At 42.2% G+C, this 26816-nt stretch overlaps 1 protein-coding gene across 5 annotated transcripts; it reads right to left on the minus strand.

Annotated features, from left to right (window-relative positions):
* Nucleotides 1-404: 404 nt before the first annotated feature.
* LOC118081815 (protein SOGA3-like) lies at nt 405-26102 on the minus strand. Of its 5 annotated transcripts, none has more exons than XR_009557379.1 (9): nt 25492-26102; nt 23698-23922; nt 21923-22081; nt 16992-17063; nt 14758-15924; nt 12874-13042; nt 7685-7778; nt 6253-6525; nt 405-4129 (listed from the first exon to the last, which is right to left on the minus strand). XR_009557379.1 is itself a non-coding variant. In XM_060272898.1 (6 exons), exons 1-6 carry the CDS (start codon nt 25705-25707, stop codon nt 12935-12937), a joined length of 1947 nt encoding a protein of 648 aa, XP_060128881.1. In that variant the 5' UTR covers nt 25708-26102; the 3' UTR covers nt 12425-12934. The 5 variants fall into 5 exon arrangements, 2 of the variants coding, with proteins under 2 accessions (XP_060128881.1, XP_060128882.1); XR_009557378.1 differs by having other exon boundaries at nt 5295-6525; XR_009557377.1 differs by lacking the exon at nt 405-4129 and having other exon boundaries at nt 5160-6525.
* Nucleotides 26103-26816: the final 714 nt, after the last annotated feature.

The following is a 26816-nucleotide window of genomic DNA, read 5'->3' on the forward strand; positions in this document are numbered from 1 at the left end:
TCTGGAACGGATTAATCCACTTTCCATTACTTTCAATGGGAAAGTTTGCTTCAGGTTAAGTACAGACTTCCGGAACCAATTGTGTTTGGAAACCGAGGTACAACTGTATATATTGTGGGCTTTCCAAAATCTTGCACTGGATGCTGGTTGCACAGACAAGCAGCACCTGGCACGCAAATATGCACTGAGCGACTCCAAATTTGGAGAGAACTTTGGGCTGTTCACCATTCCAAATATCAGAGCTTTATCAACCACTGTTTCTGCTCCCAGGCACCCTCAAAGCCTACTTTTTAAATAAACAAAGTTTTAAAATATTGGGGTGTCTACATCAAGTCTATTTTCAGACTCCAGGGTTCCCCCACATGTCTCACCATACTAACATTTTAATAGTTGGGAGTGTGAGTCACTTGATGACGGAGTCCTCTGTGCCCAAGAAGATAGCTGGTTCTGTTGCAGTTTAGGCAGTCTTACTTCATTCTCATGCAAGGTTCATAAAACACGTTTGGTTTATTCCAATGGCAATGCCAAACACAAAGACACATCTCAAAAGCAGGGCAGCAAAGGAATGCCTCAATATATGTTTGTGAAGCTGAATAAAAAAACATATATCTGAATTGAGATTTTTACCAAGACACAGAATGGAAAAGGAATTCTATCATGATGGTCTAAAACAAAAATAATACTTTAGAAAGTCTATTTGGGGGGGGGGGTCAGGTGCAGCCAAATCCCTGGCATGTTTACTCCCAACAGACCAAATGTGATTAATAGGATTAATTCCCGAGTAACTGTGCTCAGGATTTCAACATGTCAGACCAATCCTAACTTGAAAGTAAATCCTGCTTTGCTTGCCAGAGCGTACTCCCAAGTAAGGGATCATAGGACTGCAGTTTGTTAGTATACTTCAGAATTTTTTCTAGAGATAGGGAAGCGCTCAACAAGGTCTTATCAAGCAGGAAATGGACATTTAGTACCTAATGTTTGCTAGTTTCCCACTGACACAAACCTACAGGGTTACAGAAACTGCAGCAGCAAGATTTAGCTCAGCTGCAACTTGTCAGACCCCCTGTAAACATCTCTGGACTCCACCACTTCCTCTCCTGCCTAGCTCTTCCTTTGATCCTTCTCTGCTACCACTACCAGCAGATCTAGTCCAGAGATCAGTGGAAGCCAGAAAACCAACACAAGAGGCTGGAGGAAATAAGCTATGCCAATATGGTAAACCCATCACCAGTGTTGGTACAGTTTCTCAATTTTTTTTGGGGGGGGGGGTCTTAATAAGTCTGTTTTGTTTCCTTGGAAGTTCCAGGAGGAGAGCACAGCACACCAGAACCCACACGCTACACAAAGTTTAGTCACAAACTTTCTTTATACAATGCTAAACACGTTTCACACCATTATCCATTTAAAAGAGATGTAGATAGATACCACATTGCACCCTTGCAGCCACTGGGTACTATTTGCAATGGGAGTTGTTTTATCAGGCTGAGTGTTTATATCCAAAAATCAAACAACCGACCACCTACCTACCTACGGTATTTATAGAATTCAAATATCTGGTTATGTAGATTAGAAAGATTTTTTTGGGGGGGGGGAGGGAGAAAACGCTTTTGTTGGCATGAATTACGTAGCACAGAATTTTGATTTAAAAACAAAACAAAACTTTAGTGCAATATATAAACTAGTCTATCCTCTGGTTCTTTTACTACACAATGACGGTAATAGAATCACTATCTGGATTAGCACAATAATTTCCCCAAGTGTACTACAGTCACCTTACAAGACAACAGAAGTCCCTCTCTTTACAACCTTAAGAATATGCCCGTTAAGCAAAATGGTATCGTAGAAACATAGAATTGGAAGGTACCCTGAGGATCATCTAGTCCAACCCCCGACAATGCAAAAATATGCAGCTGACCCATACGAGGATCAAACCTGCAACCTTGGTGTTAGCACCATGCTCTAACCGACTGAGCTATTGGTGGATGCTGAAAGCTTGCCTGAAATGTCTGTGAACATGCTACCTGTACTGAGTTGGAGTTGGGAAGGGAAATGTAAGAGACCAGGCTGATGTAGCAGAACTGCCTCTTTGTTCCTAATAAGCTGAGTGGATCGCTGTTTGCTCCTCCTATGTAGTTTTGCATTTTTATGATACTTAAATAATGAAATATAGACCCTGCTGAGATACCTTAAGACTGCTGGGAAGCCAGGCCATATACACAGCACACTAATAGCCAAAAACACAGAGACGGGTTATGACAAATAGATACTTCTAATGCCATCACTCTAAATATTCTGGCAAGCCAGCAAAGTTATCTGGATTCAGCATGTACTTTATGCCAAAATGCAAGCAAACCTCACAGTGGAGAGCTGCTTGTATCACCCATGGGAGCAGAATGTGTGCAATTGCCTTGGACATCTGAAGCCCAGCTGGAGATTAAGAAAAGCAGAAGAGAAGTAGACCACTGTACTTCAACAGCTTCTACTTTTGTTCCAAACAAACGTTGCCTTGCCAGACCTGACTGCAGTCTGGACCAATGTAATGGGGAGGGGGAGCAGCTGTACAAAATCCACCCAGCCAGGACGTTCAGCAAACCCTGACAGCAATTGCCTAAATGGCTTGGCTGTATCTTCATAAACAGAATTTTAAAGGGAAAATTTGTCCTTCCCCTGCCACATTACGGAGTTAATCTAACTTCCTGTCTGGACTCTGTAACAGTTGAGTGTTTTCCCACCTCAGCTCCTTATAACGTTCTGCGGCTGACAGGGAAATGGGCATCCCAAAACTTGGAGCAAGTTGTAGCACAAGCCCTGAATTTCTTGTAAGGGTGAGTTCTCCACAAAGATACTGTGCAGCCATCCGTCTTGTCCTTTCCCCTCTGTGCAACACACACTGCACACTGCAAATATAAATGCACTGGAATTTAGTCTCCGAGCAATGCAACAACGAATTAGCTGGTCTCTAAGGTGCTGCTGGAAGGAATTTTTTTTATTTTGTTTCGACTACGTCAGACCAACACGGCTACCTACCTGTAACTAGTGAGTGGCAGGTGTAAATGCTTTATGAAAGTTGACCATTTTTAGGTATGTAGGCTAAATCAGTTATGAGTAGCAGTTCATTTAATTCAGAAAAATAAGCCCAGCTGATTTTGACCTAGCACTGCAATGTTTAGAGAAGTGAAGCAAGAAAAAAAGGAGCATCAACCATGACTGAGGAATCAATCCAATGAGCTATTCTGCCTCTGGTAAATATTGTGCAAATGCCTTGTCACTGCTATCCATTTACAGAAACAAAAACAAAAAGCCTATTGTCAGTTTCTGTATATCAAATACTAGATTAGACCTGTGAAACCTGTAAAATATATACAAAATATAATTATCACCAGAGCTATGTATTTTCTAACCTTCAAAATAAACCACAAAGGGGTGTGTGTGTGTGTGTGTGTGCGTGTGCGTGTGTGTGTGTGTGTGTGTGTGTGTGTGTGTGTGTGTGTGTGTGTGTAGGCCTATAATTTCAGTGTCAGTACTACTACTGAGTTTGTCTCTTCTAAATACTTACTGGTATACTTCCTATTCCAACACATGCCACTTACAAACACATGATCATGCATAAAGCATTTCTTCCCACTGTTTGCAGAAAAAGACAGAATATACAGAGCTGTACATTATTTAAATTAGAAAACACAATGATGGAGGCAATGAATATCAGTACGTGTAACTGAAAACCAAAACGGCTGTGAGCTACGAAAGGATATATACACGTGTGGGGAAGGGCATTCTTATCTTATTGTTAAAAACACTGAAGACTGTAAGGATGATCTACGAATCAAATATGTTTCTCCAGCAAAGTCAAAAAGGTGGGGTCATCATTGACCAACATATGATTGCAATAGAACTTGCCACAGTTAGGAACATGAAAATGAGAGTCCAGGTGAGGTATGGAGATTTCACACCACTGAATCAACTCTTGAGTTTGCATCCACTGGGATCTCTCAATAAAAAACCCAGAGTGTGTCAATTCCAGGCTATCCTTCACACTGCATGTGATGCTGACCTGCAGGTCCCATCTAGTCGCTTGTCGAGTTGGCTGAGAGAAGCTTTTCCCATATGACTGTTTAGCTGGCAAAGATACCTACAAAACAAAAGGCAGCTTCTTGGGTAAAGAAGTCAGAAGAAATCTCAACAACCATGTAATAGAAAGCTGAAATGGCGGAAGTCTTGTATGTGTCAAGAAACTAAGGAAGACACATGATGCCTGAGGCAGAAAGACTTTAAAGTGGGTGAGAAATCTGCCCCTCCATATGTTGTTGCACAAGAACTCCCATAATCCCTGCCCATAAACCATGTTATAATAGAGCTGGTGATTTCTACCACTAGAGAAGGCCACTTTCAGGTCAGGAGCCCCATCCTTGGGCAACCCAGCAAGACAATCAGAGCACAACCAAATATGCCCAGTTATTGTCACTAGAGAAGCTGGCTAGTTTCCACACAGGAAGGGTACTTCTGTTGCCTTCTCCCATGGTGGAAAGAGAAAAATATAATGAAACAATGATCTCTTCCTCATTAAATAATATTTCCTTCTCCAACCCAGTTTGATAACCTGGTGTTGCTTCTATTTTTAATCCTTTTTCTTCTCTCTTTCTTTCCCAGGATAAAAAGAGTGTAATTTTATCTGGATTGCGTTCACAGCAGCCTGATGACATTGTTCAAAAGGAAGATTATGGCAAAGGATTTACAATAGCATAATGAGATTATTTCTCTCCTTTACTAATGTCATGTTATCCTCTTAGAGTAAAAAGGCTAAGTTCTAGAATTAAAATTAAAAGTTATTACTATTATGAAAATGAATATCAGAAAATTGCCCTGCTCTCTAGGAAATGGAAAAATAATTAAGCCAAAGACAAGCAGTTAGCTGAGAATGAAATACTTCTCATCATTGATCATATGCTTGCATCAAGGTCTTTGTACTTTTATAGAATTAGGATGCATCCAATGGAACACTGAAAGCAAATATACCAGCAGCACATTCCTTCGCAGTGGTATAGGTGTTTCACCCAAGAAAGGCGTGGCAGGTGACCACATGAGAATAGATCTTTTCAGTGAAGGCCCCTGTTTGTGGAGCTTCATCTCAGGAAAACAATCCCTGCAACCAGGAAGCATTTTTGACAGCTTCCATATGGGAATCAAAATATTTAAATCATCCTTTAGAACTCTTCTTAAAATTTCTACTATGGCAGAATAGGTAAAATGGAAGGGCAGAATAAAAATGGAATACATTTTTTAAAAGTAGATTATACCTCATGCAAAATTCTGCTTCTCTTTGCTATACTTGGAGTAAAGTCCAATGTACCTGGTTGAGTTCTTCTGCTGGTCCTGCTTTCCTCAACCTGCCTGTCCTAGTTTCTCATTCCTACCATTCTGGCAAATTCAGAACCGGACTGTACTCACTGCTCCTCATGGAACTTTGAATTGCAGGATAAAGTCAATTTCCCTCCCATAGTTCTTTTGAAGCTTTTTCCAGCACAGCATAGCGGAATCTTGAGTCAGCTGATCGTGGGTAACCAGTCAAGCTCAGCCACCCAGAAATCAATTTAGTTACTTTTGTTGCTCTGTTGCTTTGAAAGCTTTGCAGGGTTTGCACAGGTACTTCTTCCTTGAAGACTCTTCATTTGCTGCTCTGCTAGTCATACAGTCCCGCTACACGTGGTGGGCATTTGGTTCTCCAGGTGGTGCAATAAGCATTTTGGTTCTATTTCAGCCCATTTTAGGTCTTTACAAAACTAATCATCCATTTTTGCTTCCAGTATTTTATTTACATCTTTCCAGTTCCATATCACACATTGGCTATGGGTGCACATATTAACTGATGGTTCTATGCAAAAGAGTTCTATGCTCAAAAGTCTCCATTCTCCCATGCTCTTGGCCGTGCTGCATTGGGAGCAACAACCCACAAATCTTGGTTTGTCATGTAATCTGGGTTCGTGGTCTTCCCAAACATCAGAACCACTCTTCTGGACAGAGCGAGGGGAAGAGCCATTTTTAGAACACTTCCCAAATTTGCCAGCATCGCAAGACTACAAGCTGTGACAAAATCCTGCTGACAGCTTTCATTCAAAGGATGGATTCCTTTTGTAGATGACCACTGCAGAACCACGGACACATTTCCATTCTTCACTAGTGGCACTGAATCAGGACACTGCTTTGCAGAAAATGGATTAATAAATTCATTTCCATCTGGACGTTCTTGGAACTTACCACTGCTTTTGTGCCTTGTGTCTTTTGCTAAAGCTCCAGAAACCTGTGCAGAGAGAGCTTGTTGAACAAACAGGGAGGGAGAAATGCCTTTTGAAGGGATGTATTTCCTTCCTTGCTGCTCTCCCCCCCTTCCTTTTTGCCTATTTAATCAACCTCAGCAAGAGCATCAATCTCCTTCAAACACCTGCTGGTGCCAGTCAAATCCTTCCCATTATTTCCTTCTCCAGTTTCAAATGCGATCGAAGCTGCTTGTGTGTTCGTTACACATACTTTCTGCACAAATGAGAAAAGCATTTTAAGTGATAAGCAGTGTTTTCATCTGCATTACTTCGCACTACATAAATCAGCCCTGCAAGCGTTATGGTCAATGTAGAATTTGAAGTGGAGATCTATCCTCTTTTAAGTTCATTTATTTATCTATTTGATGAAAAGTACTGTACAAAGATAGGGGACCCAGGTGGTGCTGTGGTTAAACCACTGAGCCTAGGGCTTGCTGACCAGAAGGTCGGCGGTTCGAATCCCTGTGACGGGGTGAGCTCCCGTTGCTTGGTCCCAGCTCCTGCCAACCTAGCAGTTCGAAAGCACGTCAAAATGCAAGTAGATAAATAGGAACCGCTACAGCGGGAAGGTAAACGGCGTTTCCATGTGCTGCTCTGGTTTGCCAGAAGCAGCTTTGTCATGCTGGCCACATGACCTGGAAGCTATACGCCGGCTCCCTCGGCCAATAATGCGAGATGAGCGCGCAACCCCAGAGTCGGTCACGACTGGACCTAATGGTCAGGGGTCCCTTTACCTTTACCTTACTGTACAAAGATAAGAGCCACACCCAAGCATCAGCTGTGCTTTCCCCGCCCTTCTCTGAAATAAGTATGTTCTCCTTAAACAAAACAAAAAAATGCTGCCTAGCATTAAACTCTCCTTATATCCCACTTTGTTTATATCCCATTTATTGTTTTAAATAAATGGAGTACGAAAAACATAAAAATAATGGACAGAGACGTCAGCCACAGAAGTGTTCTAGCCTGACAAATGCAAAAACAGTGGATGTTAAAGGCAGTTGTCATATATGTACAGCCTTCTTTATGAGCGACCTACTCATTTGGCTGTGCCAGACTTTTGGGTACTCACAATAACATTGGTTAGTTTGGATCCCAAGCTTCTGTGCTATGGTGTGTACACATTGAAGACTCACTCACATTAAGAAAATTTAAAAAGTAACATTCAAAATGTGGAGTCAAGTCATGTAGCAAAACCTCACTTAGCATATTCTTAAAAAAATAAATAAATTCATGATTACTGACCTACATTCAAATCAGGATTGAAACTAGACAGATGTGCAAAAAAAACCCCGCTTAAACCTATCTCGATTTGAAATTATTCTTATCATCAAATAAGAATAAAATTTAGAACGAAAAACAAACTGTACACCAACCTTTCAAAGAGGAAGAATCAGCAGTATTTTAGTCCAGATGTAACATAGCAGTGAATGCGGTAGGAGGGAAAAAGGCTCCAGTTACAAATATATCCTTCAAAGAAAGGAGAGATCAGCTTATCAACCAGGAGAACCCTTGGATCAACTTTGCAACCGAAAACAATCTTACATCATTCTAGTAACTGGTTTTCATGTAACGTCAGCACATGGAAGAGTTTTGAAGTCTCTGCCATCTGTATCACATTACATATTTTCATAGTTCACATACAAATAATTTCATTTTAAAGAGCTCATTTTAAAACCTTGCCAAACGTTAAGACTTCTTTTATAAAATGTAGTGGTCTTTTTCTAAGGAAGCATTCTTTTACTGGCCCATGTATGTATGATATTCAGTGCAGTCAACCTTCCTACATTTATCTATCTTAACAACAATCGATCATACATAGAAACAAAACAAAAACAAAACTAGCTTTGGCTTTTTAAAAACCAAAAATAAGGCCATCTATTGCGCAGCCAGGGAACTTGCTGTCCTCCAGATCCTGTTAAGGCTCCAACTCTTCTAAATCCCATAGACACAGGCTCAAATAATGCATGATAACACATGCACTTTAGAGATAAACTACAACATTTTGGTGTAGCTGCATGTAGTTATGCTTGCATGTAACAATAGGAATTTTAAATCTTTGAGTGCTAGTCCCTAGCCAGTCACAACAGCACCACCTACATACAAAACGAAGGTATAATCAAGGTTGGGGGAACCCAAAGACTTACTGAAGTAAAAAAAGATACGTAGGAAGGAAGCAGGTGGAAAACCCAAGAGGGAGTGGGAAGGGGAGTAGTCTGGAATTCTGAATAGAAGCCTTCAACAGTGCAACATTTTAATGCAGGGCTGCATTTGTTTGTACTATTTGGTGGGCACCTCGAAATACCTAAAAGCTAGTCTCAACTGATCACTGCATTCTGCAGTTGTGGGCCTCCCACAGATACCATCAATACAGTCATACCTCAGTTTAAGTACGCTTTGGTTCATAGCTGCCAAGTACCCTGTTTCCCCCAGGAAACCCCCACATTTTCTTACTGTTTCCCGCAGGTGTCCCGAATAGCAAAATACCCCGTATTCCCGAGCTCTTGCGGGCGGCCATGTTCTTCTGGTGCCGCGCCGACACCGGAAGTCGTTTCTACACACTTCTGGACATGCATAGAAGTGACTTCCGATGCCACTGTGACCATTTCCAAAATGTCCGCAGCACCAGAAGTCGCTTCTACGCATGTCCGGAAGTGCGTAGAAGCGACTTCCGGAGCCGCGGCGCTGCTGATCTCGGATTTTTCAATCCGGAACTTGGCACCTATGCTTCGGTTTGAGTACTTTCAGTTTAAGTACTCCGCAGACCCGTCTGGAACGGATTAATCCACTTTCCATTACTTTCAATGGGAAAGTTTGCTTCAGGTTAAGTACGCTTCAGGTTAAGTACAGACTTCCGGAACCAATTGTGTACTTAAACCAAGGTACCACTGTACAGGAATTGGGCCTTTAAGCACTGGAATTCCCTCCTCTTGAACAGTAGAAAGGTGCCATCTCTGTTGTCTTTACTGAAGAGCTTCCTTTTTCAACAAGCATTTTAAGCAGAGGTCTTTTCCAGTCTGCACCTGTACTCAGTTTTTAAAATAGCTGGTTTAAGTGCATTATCGCTTGTGTGTGTGCCACCCTGAGCTCCTTTGGGAAGAAGGGGTGGGATATAAATCTAATGAACAGTAATAGTAATGATAACAGTAGCTTTTCTAATGTGCCCTATTGGAAATGGATGGATACCATTTTCACTAAATGATCATTTAGAACGTTCACATAATCATTTTGCTGGTAAGGATTTTGCACCAGCATATAGAATTCAGGGGTGGCTTTTGTTTTCCCTTGCCATAGCAGCAGCCTGAAATTAATCCAGCACAAGCCAAGCAAAGGAACTGGAGTGTGATATTCCTAAGGCTGTAGACATGCTGTAAACAACTTCTGAAGGTCATCTGCAGTTCATCTATCTAGCTTTCTTTCTCTTTATCATCATGACAGACTTAGGCACTGTTTCTATGAATGTCTTGTTATCCAACGGCTGTGTTTTTTCTGCTTGTCAGTGACACTTTTCCCCATTCTGATTCCAAAGGGTTGATGACACATGTCGCCAGAGCCATGTCTTATTACGACTGTAATCAGGAGTTCTGGGCACAAATTTATTCAGAGCAAGGCAATATTGCAGTCTTTAAAGAGAGAACCTCCTACTTATTTGCAGTAGCACCATCATGATCCACAAGCCATTCCGCTGGTGTTTTTAATCTTTAAACTTGTCAAGCTTATTGTGCTGGGGGTTGAGCAGCAGCCCAGCCTAACAGAGGTAAAGGAGAGTAAGCAGAGCAGCCTGCTCTTGGGTTGTTTTTTTTTTAATTGCTTTTCAGAAACTGGAAATGATGTTGTGCCTGCAGTAAAAAACAACAACTACAGTGCTCCCAAATTGCCATGTTTCCTTGAAAAGGGGAAAACTAAAGCTGGAAATACTTTTTGAACATTCAAAAATGCTTCACATTGTCTCTTGTGCATGCATTTGATCACTATGATCCCCTGATCTGTGTGCTCTGCAAGGCTGGACATTTTCTAGAGAAAAGAGTGCCTGAGCAGGCAGGGTGTTCTGGCAGGGTGTGCTAGGTATACAAGCCTTATGTCCATTCATTCCTCAAATGTGTTAGAGCTATACATAAGCTAGGCACCAAATGGCTCCTTAAACCAGGGTTACAGTCACCAAAACAGAATGTCTGGTTGCCATTTTGGGGCCAGGCGGCTCAAAAGTACCATACAGTGGTACCTCTACTTACGAATAACTCTACTTACGAATGTTTCTACTTACGAATGGAGCTCCATCCGCCATCTTGGATGCGGTTTAGATAGGATTTTTTCTACTTATGAATTTTTAGATAGGGTTGCTTCGACTTACGAATTTTTTCTCCCAATGCATTCCTATGGGATTTTACTTACAATTTTTTTCGACTTACGAATGTGCGTTCGGAACGCATTAAATTCGTAAGTAGAGGTACCACTGTATTTTTACAAAGAACTCATAACCCACCTACTGTTAGCAACCAGAAACATCATAACCAGACACTGGAAAGACCTGTCAGGAGCAAACATGGACCAATGGTATCAAGTAGTATGGGAAACAGCCCTACTAGAAAAACTAACCAGTAAGCTGAAAATGACACGGGGACAAACAGAAGAAGACACCTTCACCCCAATATGGTTCCCCTTCATCACTTACACAGCCCAACAAGACAATGACAAAAACCCACCGTCAGCATACAAATCAATATGGTTAAACTAATCAAAACACCCACCCACCCCACTCACACAAGAAACCAAAGACCACCACAGCCATCCACAAATGAACAATCACACCCTACACCAACCCCTGACCTCTCTCACCAACAAAGGAGCACAAGCGAAAAACAGAGAACCTGCACAAACAACGCTGACACTGAACCCCTGCATATATCAAGGAAAACAGAAACATAGATACATAGCCCATTCCCCCACCCCGCCCACCACTTCCCCCCCTTCTTCCTAATGTCTCAACAAGCAAGATTGATGTGTAACAATGGAAAAAAATATGAGACACTGCATTACCTTTGTAAACCAAGAAAATCCTCAATACATTTTTTTAAAAGAAAGTACCATATTTTTCAATATGACTTTTGGGTTCTTGAAATTTGTGCTGACTGTGCAGATAAAATATCACAGATAGAATTTTTTAAAAAATGTGTTGCTAGTAGGTGAATACAGGCAAGATCCAATGATTCCTGGAATTCCTAGGATTCCAGATGATGGAGAGGTCAGGTGCCATCCTGGCACCCGGGCATCTTCACTTGCTCGCAAGTGGCCGATAGCTAGGTGCAAAATGAGTCTGGGACATTTCAAACATTGCCTCTGGCCCTCCAGATATTGCTGAACCATGCTTGCTTTGGCTGATGGGAGTTGCATTTCATCAACATCTAGAGGGATGAAGGATCCTCACAGCTACCCTAAAAGGCCTCCATGTCATGTACTGGCCAAGGGCAGACCTACCTAAGGCCATGCTAGAGGCAACAGGGGCAGGCTGTTTTTCATGTGTCTGTCATGTTCAAACGGTGGAGACTTAACCTATACAGCAAGTTTTGCACAGGAGAACTGGGCAGTGAGAAAGGTACCAGAAGAAATGGGACGTGGGGAGGCATGGCAGGTGAAGAGAAAGGGCTCAACTCTCCTCAGTCACACAACCTATTGAAAGTTAAAGCTACACTCACTGACTCTTCCCGTCACCCCATCACTTTGTAAGTGAATGGAGCAAACAAACAAGAGCCCTTCACATCTAACCTGGTCCTTAAGTTTCAAAGATGGAATTGTAGCAGATGCTTTCAAACCTTTTGTCTTGGCTCTGCCAAGTACAAAGCACCCATGAAGATCTGTAATGATAGAGTTGTAGCCGATGGTCACAATATGGTCTGACATTTCGTGTTTGCAAGTGAAGAACCCCTTTTTGTATATTTAATGGAATCTGTTTCAAGGAGGGGAATACACGGAATTAACACCTTATCGCTACTGCAGTTTTATCATTAACTTTTACATTCGTTTGCATTTGACACAGTGACTCTCAAAGCAACTTTTCCTCAAGGGAAAAGTTGCAAAAAAAACCACCAACCCACCCACAATTCAATCTTGTGCTAATAATTTATATGACAAGCTTTTGGCTAGAAGGCATTCACTGCTGTTGTTTCTTAACTGCCACTCATGTGCCAGAAGGCTGTTTGTGGACTCGAGAGCCTTGCTCCCAAAGGATATCAGTAGAAGTTCTGTGTCTTTATAAACTGTCAGGAGCAGAAGTCAGGCAAACTCCATGTAGAATTATTATAAACTCAAAGTCCTTGTTTTGAACAACTCTGCTATCTCTCACCTATACAAATGTGTATATTTACATAGCACAAACTGCAGGAAACTTTAGTTAGCTTGTGAATGCAATTTGGGATGGGGGACATGCAACATTTCCAGCATTCTAAAGTATGTTTCAAGTACTGTAAAGCCAACTTTTGCATACGTTTCAGCCTCATTTTTATTCCAACCTTACTAAAAAAGAAAGATTATTATAAAAAGAATAAAGACCTGTTTTTAACATGCTTACCTAGCTTTTTGGTTGAGCACAATTCTGGTTCAGTTGTGGGTTTTTTTGCTTCTTTTGTGTTCTATATTATTTGACTTGTGAGGGCTGGCATCCCTTTTTTCCAGTGAGTAGTCTTCAGTGTTTTTACAGCAGCAATTACTACAGAAACTACAGCTCTTGCACTTCTTATCTTGGAAGGATGAACAAAACAAAACAAACTGAAAAGAATACTACAATGAATGGCAAAATGATGAAATAGGTCTGTTTACTACAGCACAAAGAACAATGTGAAAAGGAAGACAAGTTTAAATATTGTTGCATAAGAAAGGGATGAAAATAATACAAGGATGAGAATAAGTAAAATGATAGGCTGGAACATCTGGGAAGGTAAATACAAAGACAAGATAATGCTATGTTAATGAAGCAGCAAACTTAGCATTTCAAGTGAAAAAAAAGAAAGAACCACACTTGAGTCTTAGTCTTGTGAACTGGGTGTGTGCAGTACAGCTGAGTACTGCATGGGACAATGAGGCAAGCAGTCTAAGGAAGCTCTTTCCACCTTGGTGCTGGTCCTCCAAAACATGACTAGAGTGAGAAACTAGGGTGATGCCAGCAGATTCCAGGAACCCTCTTTATTGTGAGATTTTGTGGGAGAACTGTGAGTTTGTTTGGCCCTGAAGCAGAGCAAGGGTGGATGTGTGCAGTCTTGGAGCTGAGAGAGTAGGTGTGTCAGGAGGAGAAGGGTATCAGTCTATATTTATTAGTAACTTGCATTAATGTAACAGTTGTATATGCAACACTGTTGCTGTTGAATTGTATTAAATTGTATTGTTGTTAAATTGCCTCTTGCTGTTGTTTTTGGTTTCTGTACAGCGCTTAGAGATATTTTTATATACTGTATTAAGCGCTACAGAAATGGCCTGACCAAAAAAAAACAAAAAAACCCAAAACAAATATGTACAAGGTCACCTTGAAGCTAGCTGTGTAAAATGACTGTTGTGAAATGCCTGCTAACCAATTCCAGTGGATCAACCCAAGTTTCAGCATTGTAAGAGAGGAACAAAATGTATCTCAATGTATCTGTACAATTTGTAACAGGAAGTCCTTTCAGCTATGGATAGGAAGAGATAAGTGGATTTTGTAAGATGGGGAAGAACAACATCAGAACCCTAGAAAGTACTGGTTAAAATTCAGTATCCATCTTCCATACATCTTCATGGCACATAATTCTATATAACCCGGTAACTTCTTTGCATCTCAAATGATAATTATTCAAACATTCTGCCCCTAAGCCAGGCATCTGATCATTTCTGCCATGTTACTTTCTCAATTTTAATGTGCACCTGGGGGCTCCCTAAAGCCTGAGCTGGCCATGATTTTAACAAGTGGCATATTTCAAAATATGATCCACTCCGCCAGAATAAACTGCAGCAGAACCTTTGGCTGACACTTTTATTATGGGACCACTTCCTCTTTACTGTTCACTGTATTACCTCCTTACCACCTCTGCATGTTCACTTCCAAGAGAGAGAGAGAAAGAGAGATGGCTGGGTGACAGGAAGGAAGTGTCTGGTATTTCTCCTTCATGCTGCCTTCATTTGTCCCCGGTGAGTCCAAAGGAAGGGGCAAGCAGAGGGAGAAGCAGAAGATGGGAACAGGGGGCTCTTGGCAATGGACTTTCTGAAGAGGTGTGGGCAGTTGGCAAGTCATGCCAACCCATACCAGCCCTGTGTGGTGCTAGTAATCCAATAATTAGGGCTACGCTACAAACTTCAAACGAAGAAAGCCACAGCAAATTTAAACAATGTGCCTTTCGTGATATATAAGAATGTAAGGAAAATACAACACCTTGTGCTGAAAGTTTTTACCTAGGCATCTTATGAAGTAAAAGTCTACCTGACTCACTGACAAAGGTTCATCTGTACTTCGATCATCTGAAGACTTTGGAACTTCTAGTGTGTCAATAAAGACCTGGAGCTCTTTTCTAAATGCCTTCATCTGGGCATTTATTCGGTAAAGAAGTTCGTGCTCCCGTATCCTACTGCCATCATCTTCATCATCCATAAGTCCAAACAGGTCCCCATTCGCCACATAAATTCTTGCCTCTGTTATTATGGTGCTTGTGTCCGAAATCAGGCGGTCAATCGTTTTGCCCAGGCGTTCCGCTTCACAGCGGATGTCCTTCATTTGCTGCCGGTCTGTGAAGCTTTTCTGCCACCCTGCTGGTGCTGGGTAGAAGGATCTAGTGGGGGTCAAGCAACGGATGTTGCGGACCTCCTCTGAGTCACTCTCCCCACCGATGGGACCTTCCCTCTTGCGGTGTGGAGGACGAGAATCATCATCACTTTCTTTCTTCCCCGCATCGCTTTCAGCATCACTGTCCCTGGGGCTGCCCCGGATCCCTAGATGAGAGGCCAGGTCATAGCGCTGCATGTTGGACATCAAGACTCGGTTCTCATACTGAAGTTGCATGACCTTACCACTCAGTTCATTGATCTGCATGCGGGCAGCTTTGAGCTCTTCCTGGAGCGCTTCTGTCTTGGCGCTGTCGTGATGCCTTGAACTGTCGTGAGCCCCAGTCTTGTATTTGTATTTGTTCAGCTCTGCTGTGATGCGCTTGTTTTGTTCTTCTACATCAGCCAAGTTTCTTCTCAGCAGCTCCGTTTCATCTTCAACTAGCTGCAGGTGCTGCCGTAACTCAGAGAGTGATTCATTCTGCTCCCCCATGAGCGGGTTGGCTGCCCCTGAGAAATCATCTCCTCTCAAGTCATCAAGCTCTGCTTTCAGCCCTCTGTTTTCTACTTCCAGCTCCACTATTTTCCTTCCCAGAATATTGGCTTCCTCCTCTACTAACCTCAGACGAAGCTTGAGTTCTGATTCTCTTGTGGTAGGTGGGCCTCCAGCCTCCCCTTTTGGTAAGGGACTGTCTAGATCACCATAAAATGACCGATATTTTTGTAGTTCATGTTCAAATCTGTCCTTTTCCTTGTCTATTTTGGCCAACTTTTTCCTCATCAGGGTAGCTTCTTCTTTGATGAACTGCAACTGGCATTTCAGATCTTCATTGTCCTCCTTAGAAAAAGGAAAGAAGATCCAACAGTTACTAGACAAATGAGGTCACCATTTGGCAATTCAGCAAATGAAAATTCCAGATCATAGAATAATAGCCCCAGTGAACTCCATGAAGGTATGATTCCATTTTATATACATTTCAAATATCAAACAAAAGCAAAATGTGCCACTAAACCTATTTTGAAAATCATTACTCCATGTTTTGAACCATTACACCTCAAAACCTCTACTCAGTAGTAGGTTTTACTCTCTACCAAGGGCTATTTCACACATTACACAGAAATAATCTGCCAACCATTTGTCAATATACTATCAACAGGATGCTGCAACCTATCTTAACTCCCCTAACAGTACACCTGTATGACAGACACACTTGTGTTTATTGCATTCACAGGTTATGTTTTAAGTACTGTACGTATAAGGGTTCACCTAAAAACAAGTGATGTGTGAAGTGGCCCTGAGTTTAGTCATAAGAATTGTTAAGATTCTGAAAGGTGAAAATCTCTCTGACCAAGAGATAAAGGACACCAATATAGCAATATAACATGGTTTGTGCCATCTTTTCAAGTAAAATATTGCTGTTTCCCTTATTTTTCCAAGTATCATTGTAGTAGCCATTCAAGAGTAGCCCAGACTTTAAATTTCAGGAGTACAGATGGTAGGAACTTCTCTATAATTAGCTTCTATATAGTTTCAAATGGATTGATAGGTATAGATAACAAAATAAATTAATCTGTAACACAACTGAGCTTAACACCATTCAGCTGTGTGCAACAGAGTTACCGGTATACTTGGAGAAGACCCAGGGACAATTCCATTTGTTTCAATGGGTTAACACTGTATATGACTCTGGTAAACACAACCCAATATATTAAAATATACTGCTATAGTTATTAAAACTGCATTTAAAATTTTGGTCTACAGGCTATTAAATGAGCGCCATAAAAATAGTCAGCGTTTTCCAATTATGTTGACTAAGGAAAGGCTTGCACCAATGAATTTTTTATTTCATAGCCATAAGGTTTACTGGGTTGTGCCATGGGACAGACAGAAGTATTTGAGGTTACCTCAGTGGGTGTCTGCTGTGATTTTTTTTCTGATTTTTGCAAGTCTTTGCTCCCTCTTCTTTTCATGGATTGCTATAAAAGAAAGATAAGGTATAGTATGTATTTTTATTTGTTTCTGAAAAACAGTCATGTATCTCCAACTAATACACAACAATATATACCAATACAATAAAATAGTTCTCTCCCAGATCATGTTTATCATGGTTCTATAAGAAGACCTAAGGATGCAATAAATGAACTCATTTCCCCTCACAAAATAGGAAGGTATGTTTATTTCTTTGGAGGTCTTAGCATGGTTTAAAAGAAAGCAGTTTAACAGAATATTTTTTAAAATCTCAAAACAAGAAAAGTAGGAAATAAAACCTCAGCATTACACTTACACACACACACACACACAGACACACAAACTCACATCATCATCATCATCATAACTTATTTTTTATACCCCGCACTCTGGGCGGCTTCCAACAAATGATTAAAAATACATTAAAACATCAGTCATTAAAAACTTCCATAAACAGGGCTACCTTCAGATGTCTTCTAAACGTCAAGATAGTTGCATTATTATTTTTTTGACATCTGATGGGAGGGTGTTCCACACCACCATATTGGTTTAAAGGTTGAAACACATTTAAGGGCTGGGGGTATGAAATTTTTTTCACTACTTACCAAAAGGAAAACAAAGAAAGTGGCAAGCAAACTTCCCAGAAGGGGAGTTGCAAATATAAAGTGCCACAACGGGAAAGGCCTGCCGCCAACCACCTCAGCTCAAAGGGTGGCAAAACCAGAGCAAGGCCTCCAAAGCTGAACTTAACACCCAGGTGCTTTCAAGTGGAGGCAGTGGTCCTACAAGTAGCCTGGCCCTAAGCTGTTTGGGGATTTACAGGTCAAGAGTAGCACTTTGAACTGTGTTTGGAAACAGACCAAGAACCAGTTTGACTGATAAGGAATTGGCAAAATATGTCGTTTTTAAAACAAAGGCAGCCCCATGTAGAGAGCATTACAAACTAAACAAGATGCTGCCAGTACATAAATAACTGTGGCCAGATGCAAAACTTTCGGTTTCTTTGCAGGCAAGAGGTAGACAAGGCAACCTTTGGATACTGTCATCCCCTACAGTTCTATATCTTTGAGTTGAAGAATGCTGTGTTCCTGCTGCCCCAGTATGCCCTACAGCTTTGTGAGGCCCAGTGTTCTGTGAAAAACATTTCATGACAAGTTTAATATCCTCGGTTGCCTGCCTGATGTTTTTAGGTTTGCAAAAAGCAAAGCATTTTTATCCTTTCTTCAAATTTCAACAGAAATTAAAGGCAGTTTCAACAAGCAATGTACTGTATTAACAGTTCAGTCGAAACAAAACAGGACTTGTATACCACTCTTCTCCCTCTATAAATATGGAATACACAAACTTCATATTGCTTTCAACAGCATATTAAAGTTGATGAAAATTCAGAGGAAAAACAAATAGTCAACCCACAACTCGATTTAGCCATGGTACTTGAATTGGATTTAAGGGTGGGCCTCTATATGTCCGCATCATAATCATGTGATCCTGGTTTTTTTAAAGTGGCAAAAGTTTTCATCTTTACTGGCAGCGATCCCCAGTTGTCCATAATCACTGCAAGTAATTGGAAGATGGCAGGCTAGCATTCTAAATGGTAGCCCAGCTAAGAATTCAAATGGAAGTAGAAAAAAGCACCAGTGGTTCTCCCTCCTAGTGGTTGGATGGGCTCTTCCTTATATTCACCAGGGAGGCAAAAAGCTCTGCTTTCCTGTTTCTTACATGCACACTTTTTGGGGAGCGGGGGAAGCAATGGGTTGTATCCAATGCTGCACACACATACAACTGCTGGCACAATGGACTTTAAATTCGCCTGCTTTCCCTCCAAATCTGCTTTGGAGGGTGACCCAACACTCCACAGCTGATTTTGAGCACAAACAGAGGCCCGGGGGGGGGGGATAGAAGAGGAACATGAGCCTATGTATCACACACACACCTTCCTGTTCAGTGCAATGCTAGGTGCTGTTTTTTCTCATCTTTTGTGCTGTTATAGGGTTGAGATCCATTTACCCCCTTTTACATTCAAGCTACATGTTCTCCGGTTGTTTTAATTATGCTAAATAATATAGTGCTAGAGTGAGTGGGGAACTAACCAACTTGTGTTAAGTTTTCATGAAAATCCTCCTGCTCAGACTCTGCATCTTTCAAATGAAAGTCAACCACATCGAATCATAGAATTGTAGACTGGAAGGGACCTTGAGGATCATCTAGTCCAACTTTCTGCAATGCAGCAACATGCAGCTGTCTCATATGGGGATTGAACCTGCAACCTTGGCGTTATCAGCACCATGCTCTAACCAACTGAGCTGTGTTAAATCTACCTCCCTCCACCAATATCAGGAAGGCCTACTTTCCTGGTATACTGTCATTTTTACAACCATCGTACTAAATCACATTATTGTAATCTAAACTGCTGGCATCTATTCCAATTAAAGGCAGAGTCAAACCAAAGGCATAGTCATATGCTTCTGGTAATTAGGTTTCTAGGGCAGACACTATCAATCATGCTTTAAATTAATATAAGTATCCATTTATTATGAGCAACCTGAATGGTAGCAGGTGCAGAGCAAATATTTCCAAGGCATGATGGTCAGTCACCTGAAAACTAGAACAAGGAATTTATTGGATATGCAAGTTTCAACTGAAATTATATTTCAAGGTTCCCTATCTGACAAATGTGGTGAATTTAGTATTTGCATACAAACACCTGCTTGGGCAACACACAAACAGCAAAACAAAATCAGTTCAATCCATCGAAAGTCTCAACTGGCACCAAAAGGATGTTAGGAAAGATGCCAGGCAGACCTCACAGAGCATTCCATGGAAGCAACACCTGAATATACAGAACCACAACTGAAAAGACCTTCTTCTCTTGTCACCATCCTTTGAGACTCTGCAAAGGGCAGAACCAAAGAAGGGTCTCAGAATAAGATCTAAGGGTCCAGGTCAGTTTACAGCAGGAAAGGTGTTCCAGATGTTATTGGGGCCCTGAGCCAGAAAAAGCTTTATAGGTCAAAACCAGCACTTTGAATTGGCTCGGAAGCATACATGTAGCCAGGACAGAACAGCATAAATTACTGTAACCAAATTTTCCCTGTACATTCCATAGACATGATAAAAACAAACCTAACTATTGTGCTAATCATTATTAGCAGCAGTACGAGCAGAAATAAGAGAGGTTCATAATTTGGAGCAGTTATTAGCACTTGTAACCCAATCCCTGCATACATTCAGATATTACATTTTTTGGTGTATAATACACACAGATCTACACCCTGTTGCCTAACTAATACCAACTACTGAGGCGTTATGTCACCCAGAAATTACCTGTAATACACCAAGCTATTGAAAAGAGTCTCATTTATTTTCTTCCGATAACCTGAGTGTCAAGATATTAATCAATGGTATCACCATCTATCTTCTTTCAGTAATCTCTGCCTAGTTTGTCTTACAAGCAGAGATACAGCAAACTTCTTTCTTCTCTGGCTCCTTATTCCATTACAGGAAGCTACAAAATAGTTCTTCCTGGTATGGAAACCAGGGACTATTCAATTTTTTTTACCAATGAAATGTTCTCTACACCAACATACATAATTCCAGTGAGAGCTTGCCCAAAGGTATTTCTGCAGTCAATTTAGATTGACAACTAAAGATGTAAGCCAATGCAAACACTCCCTTTCACAGTGTGGGTGCCAGTGAATGATCTAGAGACCCTTTTGTAATGAGGCACAATGCAACTGGACCACACCAGCACAATGTAGGCCAAATTTTAACAACTCTTAATATAGCCATTTGAGCACCTCATTAGCAGCTTCATTATCCAAATACAAACCAGTAAATAGTTCAGTAAACCTGAAAGGCTATGTGGATTTACCTATCACTAATTAATAACACAGGTAGGTATAATGAAGCACGACAGTAAGAAATAATTTTGGGCTAGTAATATTTGAACTGGGTGTTTCAGTTCACTATCACAAATCTCATAGAACTCATGCAGGTCGTTGGATACACCTACAAAGAAGATTGGATTATGGCCTATAGTTTTGTGTTCTCTAAACTCAATGGGCGTGTGAGCGGTTGAACTAGCAGCTTTGTTTGGCTTTACTTTTTCTAAAAATCCAGTAGCACAGACAGGCTTTATTTTAAGGTAAGTAGAGTCCTATTAGATCAGATCAAGTGTCTATCCAGTTCAGCCTATCAGATACCTATGAGAATTTCATCGACAAAACAAGAGCACAAGAGCACTCTCAATAGCATTCAAGAATAAAGGTACAGTGGTGCTTCGACTTACGAATTTAATCCGTTCCGAAGGCATCTTCGTAGGTCAAAAAATTCGTAAGCTGAAGCAACCCCATCTAAACATTTGTAAGTCGAAAAAACCCTATCTAAAACCGCTGAGGTTTCCATTCGGATGTCGAAAAAATCTTAAGCGCGTGGCCATTTGCCCCATTCGTAAGTCGAAAAATTCGGTTGTTGAGTCATTCGAAAGTCGAGGTACCACTGTATCTCATTTCAAAGGCAGGTACAGGGAATGCTTTTCAGCAAACAAATACATAGTAACTAACAAATACAAATCTCAAACCTTTCTACTCATCCATGAAAACCAACAATTCACAGAAGGCAAAAACTGACTAAGAGCAAAGGAACGAAAGGGGCAGCCATTTTTAATTCTAGGAAATGTTTACCGTTTCCCTCATTTGTGTTCTCATTTCTAATAAGAAAATTATTCATTGCGTTTTAGGATCCTTACTTAGTCAAGCGTTCTGAGAATCTCTGACGTCCTGCTCCATTAAGTACATACACTACTATTTCAACCATTATAAAATTCAGGGTAGAATAAAAACTCATTTCCCCAAAAGTAAATACTAACCTCTTTCATCCTGTCAAGTTCGTTCTGCAGAGCCTGTTTAGCAATCTCTACTTCTATCAGCTGCTGCCTTAACTTTTCATTTTCATCTTCTGTGGTGGTACGTTTTTCTTCCACGTTTTCCAACTCATGGTGAAGTCTCACTGAAACGTCTTTTGCAACCTAATGGAACAGAATTTTAAAATGTAAAGTCAACATTTTTGTGGCGAAGATAATTATGGGTTGTATATAGTGCTGTTTTTTTCTAAAACAATGTTTAGGGGTACTCTCATTTTGACTCAAGAAAACCACAATTTTATAGTTCAAATCGGAGAAAAGAAATACAGTAAATGGACAAAAGTACAAAGATTCACAAAATGTTTAGGGGTATACTGTACATACCCCTGCATCCCCCCAGAAAAAAGCACTGGTTGTATACAATGTTAGTCATAGACACATGTAAATTAATAGGCATAACTCACTTAGGTCAATTGATGCAATGGGTCTACTCTTAAGTTTCATACAACCCTATGATCATGTGATGTTTATAATCCTGTTTTCAGCCAACGAAAACATAGCTGATTAGTGTATTCTAGAGCCAGAATGGCATTCTGATTAGTTTTGTCTCCAATCCAATTCCATTAGAAGTCGCCACTGATTTTAAAAACATGAGCGCCTTCATTACAAATATTTAGACACCAGTGTGGTGTAGTGGTTAAGAGCGGTAGACTCCTAATCTGGGGAACCGGGTTCGCATCTCCGCTCCTCCACATGCAGCTGGTGGGTGACCTTGGGCTAGTCACACTTCTCTGAAGTCTCTCAGCCCCAACTACCTCACAGGGTGTCTGTTGTGTGGAGGAAGGGAAAGGAGAATGTTAGCCGCTTTGAGACTCCTTCGGGTAGTGATAAAGCGGGATATCAAATCCAAAACTCTTAGACACCAGGCAAAAAGTCTTCTCCCAGGCCTTTGGCTAATTAAATACTTTATATGACCTTTTAAACTCTGGGGGGGTATTCTTTTTGTTGGCTACTGTGGTATGCATTTTTTTTTTTTATTGTAAACCATCCTGTAATCCTTGGGTGAAGGGTTTCACAGAAATTTTAATTTTAATTATTTATTTATATTATAAAGGCTCAGTTCACATGCACTCTAGCTTATTCCTGATGATTTCCAGACAGTGTAACTCTAAGCACTGGTAGTATCCCATGATTACAGGACTTAGGTAGTACTTGTACATGGAATTTCTAGGTCAAAGTTGGACTTTAACATGGGAGTCTCACTTGCTTTTTCAGCCGAAAAACCTCTTTACAACCAGAACTGTACACCTTATAATTAGTTGATTAATCAAGTTCCAGTAACACTTTAGTAAATAAATCATGGGTAGCAATTTTATTTGGTGAGTACAGATTTTCACTGGTTGCTCTGAGAAGGGCAAACATTTCTTTCCATCACAATATGCAGTAGAGGCTCAGCTGAAGAGAGGTCAAGTGAGCAGCGCAGCCTCATCACGCTTTCCACAGAGCTCAATGGAACAATTGTCAAAGCAACAGAGTGTAACGTACCTGGGAATTTACTCTCAGATAACTGGAAAAGGGGTAAATATCTGAAAGTGAGCTATCTAGAAAGTGAGTTTTGAGAGTCAGGATCTAGGTCATCAAATTACTGGCTCTCAGAACCACAAAACAAATCAGATCTCTGCTTTCCATTGAACGACTTGAGCCTACGATGCTTTCATAGTCTATCTGTACTTCCCCCTCACTGCCTTCCCACCTATTTGCCAGCTTCTGGTCCTGTTTACCTTCAGGTCTTGCTCCAAGCTTCGCAGAAGTTCTCCGTCAATCTCCCCGGTCTGTGCATAGCGGAGCCTCTTGCGCTCTGCCTTTCGAAGGCGGTATTGAAGGATCCTGCAGTTTTTGTTGGCCCTCTCCAATTCGTGGCGCATTTCTTGCAGCTGGCAGGCATCCTCTTCAAAGAAGCTGTCCCTCATCTCATCCATTTCAGTCCTCAGCTCATCTATCTCATTCTGGCACCCGTTCAGAAAGGACAGTCGGAAATGCACCATGCAATGCAAGTTCACATTAATAAAATGAAAGGAAAAATGGGACTTAAGTTGATCTTCACTTAAAACAACAACAACAACAACCAGAAGCATCAATCACTATCTTATGTCTGCCCTTCAAACATCACTTGCATGGCATGTATACCAAGAGGTAATGGGTGATAAAATCATGGGTGGATAAGAGTTATGCAGTGTGGGAAGAACTTGGTTCCCAGCAGGAGTGGGGAACAGAGGGTCAAATATGGCCCTCCAGGCCTCTTTATAGCTGGCCCTCAGGCCTCACCCCCTTTCATCAGGCCATGCCCTCGCTGGCCCTGCTCCACCCCCTTTTCAAGCGGCTTTCCCTTGCTGGGATGGGATGTGTCAATGGTCTTTTTCTTGCCTGGATGTGTGTGTGTGTGTGTGTGTGTGTGTGTGTGTGTAAAGCTGTGCTTCCCAAACTTGGGTCCTGAGCTGTTTTTGGACTACAACTCCCATCATCCCTAGCTAGCAGGACCAGTGACTAGGGATCATGGGAACAGCCAGAGACCCAAGTTTGGGAAACATTGGTGTAGAGCAACTTCTGATAAGTGACTCCTGTAAAAAGGCAAGAGTCATATCCATTGTCCCACCCATTTTGCCCCTGACCACACCCTCTGGTGTCATGCAGCTCCTGGAAGTTTATCCAACGCTTAGACTGAAAAAGGTTCCCCACAATTTTGTGTACTGAGTCTTCACTTTCTCAACACACCATAGCCATAGCTAGTCAGTCATGGCTTGCAACTCCGCTGAACATTTTACCACTAAGTATAAAAGTGTAGATATACTCTTAAGACATGCCTGGAATGCAAGACCCTTCCCTCACGGATGAGACAAACTGTAGAGGGAATGTGATCTGAAAAGAGTAATTGTTATGTTAAGCATTCTCCCTTAACATTCAGAATAAAGTATATCATGAAGGCACAAGTGCATGCAGCAAACAGGATGGATGGCTTCCTCTGCTGGATGAAAAGCCAGGGCCTTACCATTGCACAGCATGTCAGCCATGCATGTTTGAGAGTGTCTGAAGGGAAAACACGTATGTGACATGTGAAAAGCATGCCACAGGGAGTGATTATGAGGCAAGGCACACATGGCTGCCTATATAGTGCTTTTCCCCATCTGTGGGCTATCATCAGGTCTGAAATGGCCAGGGCTAGTTTCCTCTGGCAGCTTTTCCAGGGAACTCAACTTTTCGGAGGTGGAAGTTCCCCACATTTTACCAAGGGAAGAGAACAGGAAGCTGCACTGTTAAGAACTAGAATGGAATATAATGGTTTTCCTTTTTGGTGGCAGACAAAAACGACTCGCATTTGTACCCCCCCCCAAAGGACGGAGACCTGCTCCCCCCTCCCTTTTCTTGCACCTGCTGCTAAGATGGGGGTTATCTGTTCTCTATCACTTCGCCTCCTACAAGCCGGGTTGACTGACAGAAGAGAGAGCGCAGAATAAAGGGCTCCCCTCCCGGCTGGGCCACACCCGCCTTCCTCCTTCCTCCCCCCTCCTTCTGCTCACCTTGAGGGCCTCGTTCTCCTCCTGCAGCTTCTCCATCTCCTCCTGCAGCTGCTGCTGCCCAGGGTTCAGGCTGAGGGCGCCTTCGGGGCCCGGGGCTCGGCCGCTGCCCTCTTCGGACCCAGCCAGCGCCATTGGAGACGGGGTCGAGGCGGCGGGAGGAGCAGGCTGGGGATGCTCCTCCGCTGAGGCGCTGCCGTCGCCCTGGTTGCTTTGCATCTGGGCCGCCCTGCACGGCACCGGCCTCTTTCTGGGATGGAAGGCGGGGCGGGGCGCTCACTTGGCGGGCATCCTTCCTCCCAGGAGCTCGTGCCGCCACCGCTGCTGCTGCCTGTTTGGCCGCTTCCCTGCGCCACAAGAAGATGGAGGAGCCGGCGCTGCCTCCTTCCCTGCCTCGCTTTGCAGAGAGAGACCTGCCGGCTTCCCCCCGGACTTGGGCGGCGGCTGAGCAAGCGCAAAGCCAGCCGCCCGCCCTCCGTCTGGGGGGCTGCCGGGAGCCCCGAGCTCGGCGCCTTCGAGAGGCGCGGCCTGCCTGTCAAGCCGGAGTTCCCCGCCCACTGCCTTTCCCAGGCTGGGTGGGAAGGAGGGAGACGGGAGGAAGGGCTGGTGCTTGGCCAGTTGCTGCTCGTTTCGGCGGAGGCGCCCCTCGGACAAAGAGCGCTGCCTCCGCTCAGGGGCTGCTCCAGGGCTGAGAGAAGCACGACTGAGGGGTTCTTGTCTTCTGGATCCACATGTTCTTCCACAGTGGGGATATAGGTTTCTGCGCAGGAGTTGATCATGGTGAGGGTTTGCCAAGCGTGCCTTCCTCTTAGCACGTTTCTCCCTTGCGTTCTGAGTTCGAGCTTCTTCAGTCTATGACACCTTTGGTAAAGGCTGTTCTCCAATTGGAGCGCTCGCAGGCCATTGTTTCCCAGTTGTCAGTGTTTATATTACATTCTTAAAGATTTGCCCTCAGACAGTCTTTAAACCTATTTTGCTGACCACCAGCATTATGCTTTCCATTTTTATGTTTGGAATAGGGTACAACATGATCACTCCAACGAAGTTGATGTTGAAGAATCATTGCTTCAACACTGGTGATCTTTGATTCTTCCAGTACACTGATATTAGTTTGCTTGTCTTCCCATGTAATGTGTTTAAAATTTTGGAGACACCATTGATGGAATCTTTCGAGTAATTGGAGATGGCATTTATAAGTGGTCCATGTTTCACAAGCATATAGTAATGTTGGCAGTACAATAGCTTTGTAAACAAGCATTTTGGTTTCCCTGCAAATGTCTCTGCACTTCAATCGGGAGAAAGCTGCACTTGCAGAGCTCAGGCAATGC

Source organism: Zootoca vivipara, chromosome 3 (genome assembly GCF_963506605.1).
Source record: "Zootoca vivipara chromosome 3, rZooViv1.1, whole genome shotgun sequence".
NCBI classification, from domain to species: domain Eukaryota; kingdom Metazoa; phylum Chordata; class Lepidosauria; order Squamata; family Lacertidae; genus Zootoca; species Zootoca vivipara.

What these genes read in the sequence shown, in the direction of transcription:
- LOC118081815 (XM_060272898.1), bottom strand. Translation starts at nt 25,707, where the DNA reads ATGCAAAGCAACCAGGGCGACGGCAGCGCCTCAGCGGAGGAGCATCCC. An exon ending in AGGAGAACGAGGCCCTCAAG is followed by an intron (nt 23,923 to 25,491) that starts GTGAGCAGAAGG and finishes AACGGGTGCCAG; the next exon opens with AATGAGATAGATGAGCTGAG. An exon ending in AACTTGACAGGATGAAAGAG is followed by an intron (nt 17,064 to 21,922) that starts GTTAGTATTTAC and finishes TTTCTTTTATAG; the next exon opens with CAATCCATGAAAAGAAGAGG.